The 2,040-nt window shown below is 42.5% G+C and overlaps 1 protein-coding gene across 1 annotated transcript; it reads left to right on the forward strand.

Moving 5' to 3' along the window:
• Positions 1-770: 770 nt before the first annotated feature.
• LOC121457885 (olfactory receptor 226) lies at positions 771-1,754 on the forward strand. Its single transcript, XM_041666949.1, has one exon. The coding sequence runs from the start codon at positions 771-773 to the stop codon at positions 1,752-1,754; it is 984 nt and encodes a 327-aa protein (XP_041522883.1).
• The last annotated feature ends 286 nt before the right edge of the window (positions 1,755-2,040 follow it).

A 2,040-nucleotide genomic window follows, 5' to 3' on the forward strand; every position in this document is an offset into this window, starting at 1 on the left:
AGGGCTCTGGATTCGGTGAACCTAGATTTACAGATAGTTGTGAGCTGCCATGTGGGTGCTGGGAATTGAATTTGGTTCTCTGGAAGACAAGTCAGTGCTCCCAACCAGAGTCATTTTTTTTCAGCTCCACTCTTAACATTGTTATATCTCAGTTTCCTTGATTTAAGTAGGATTATTAGTAATAGCACCTCAGAGTTGCTCTGAAGAGTCAGTAGTACTACAAATACTTCAAAACCATGCCTCCATTATTAATACATAGTAGATACCCAATTGTGTTGTAATATAGTTGCTATTTATTCACTGTATAATTTATTTTCTCAAAAAGGAGATACCATAGAGCTTATGATAAATTCTCACATTAGGGAAGCCTAAAAAACCTTCTGTTTTTATTTTAGGTATTTGTTTAATTACTTCTATGAAAACACATCACTCTTTGTTTTCAATATCAATATTTATGGCTTTGATTTCTTCTTTGTGCCTTTATACAGACTAAAAGACGGACATTGTGAATATTGTCTTTTCTCAAACCTGTATCTCTCAGCAAATGCTTCTGCAAGTGCCAGAGCCATCTTTTGAGTGTCTGCAATACACAATCATTTATTCTTCTGTGTTCCCTTGTTCATCACTCAGCTCAGTGAACAGCCACTATTAAGTGTGTCTACTATGTGCATTGCAGGCTATCAGAGTAAATTCTCCAATCTAGATTCTTGCTGATGTTTTTGTAAGACACTTTTTTCATCTCCTGAAGAGTGGTGAACAAGACTGAAAGCATGGAGCGAAGGAACCACAGTGGGCGAGTGAGTGAATTTGTGTTGCTGGGTTTTCCAGCTCCTGCGCCACTGCGAGCACTACTGTTTTTCTTTTCTCTGCTGGCCTATGTGTTGGTGCTGACTGAAAATGCACTCATCATTACAGCAATTAGAAACCACCCCACGCTCCACAAACCTATGTATTTTTTCTTGGCTAATATGTCATTCCTGGAGATTTGGTATGTTACTGTCACAATTCCTAAGATGCTTGCTGGCTTCATTGGTTCCGATCAGAACCATGGACAGCTGATTTCCTTTGAGGGTTGCATGACACAGCTCTACTTTTTCCTGGGCCTGGGCTGCACTGAATGTGTCCTTCTTGCTGTCATGGCCTATGATCGCTATGTGGCTATCTGTCATCCCCTCCATTACCCTGTCATTGTCAGCAGCCGGTTATGTGTGCAGATGGCAGCTGGATCCTGGGCTGGAGGATTTGGCATCTCCATGGTCAAAGTTTTCCTCATTTCTCGCCTTTCTTATTGCGGCCCCAACACCATCAACCACTTTTTCTGTGACGTTTCTCCATTGCTCAACCTCTCATGCACTGACATGTCCACAGCAGAACTTACAGATTTTATCCTGGCCATTTTTATTCTGCTGGGGCCACTCTCTGTCACTGGAGCCTCCTACATGGCCATCACTGGCGCTGTGATGCGCATCCCTTCAGCTGCTGGCCGCCATAAAGCCTTTTCGACCTGTGCCTCCCATCTTACTGTTGTGATTATCTTCTACGCAGCCAGTATCTTCATCTATGCCAGGCCTAAGGCACTCTCAGCTTTTGATACCAACAAGCTGGTCTCTGTACTCTATGCAGTCATTGTACCATTACTCAATCCCATCATATACTGCTTGCGCAACCAAGAGGTCAAAAGAGCCTTGCGTCGCACTCTGCATCTGTACCAGGGTCAGGATACTAATGCCAAGAAATCTGGCAGAGATGGTTAGGAAGTTGATAAGTATCGTAAAACTTGGTTTGATTTCTTTCTTTCTTTCTTTCTTTCTTTCTTTCTTTCTTTCTTTCTTCTCTCTCTCTCTCTCCCCCCTTTCTTTTTCTCTCCCTTCCTTCCTTCCCTCCTCCCTCCCTCCTTTCTGTCTGTCTGTCTTTCTTTCTCTTGAAGTCTAAGTTAGGAGGATTAAGTTAGGAGTCAGAGTTTCTAGTTCCTACAACTAGTACAAAAAAGATGCATAGATTTCAAGTCAGAAGATGGATTTCTGCTGGAAAAGGCCCTAG

This window comes from Microtus oregoni, unplaced genomic scaffold, assembly GCF_018167655.1.
Source record: "Microtus oregoni isolate MIOR12 unplaced genomic scaffold, Mior012 000016F_ref0000370, whole genome shotgun sequence".
NCBI classification, from domain to species: Eukaryota; Metazoa; Chordata; class Mammalia; order Rodentia; family Cricetidae; genus Microtus; species Microtus oregoni.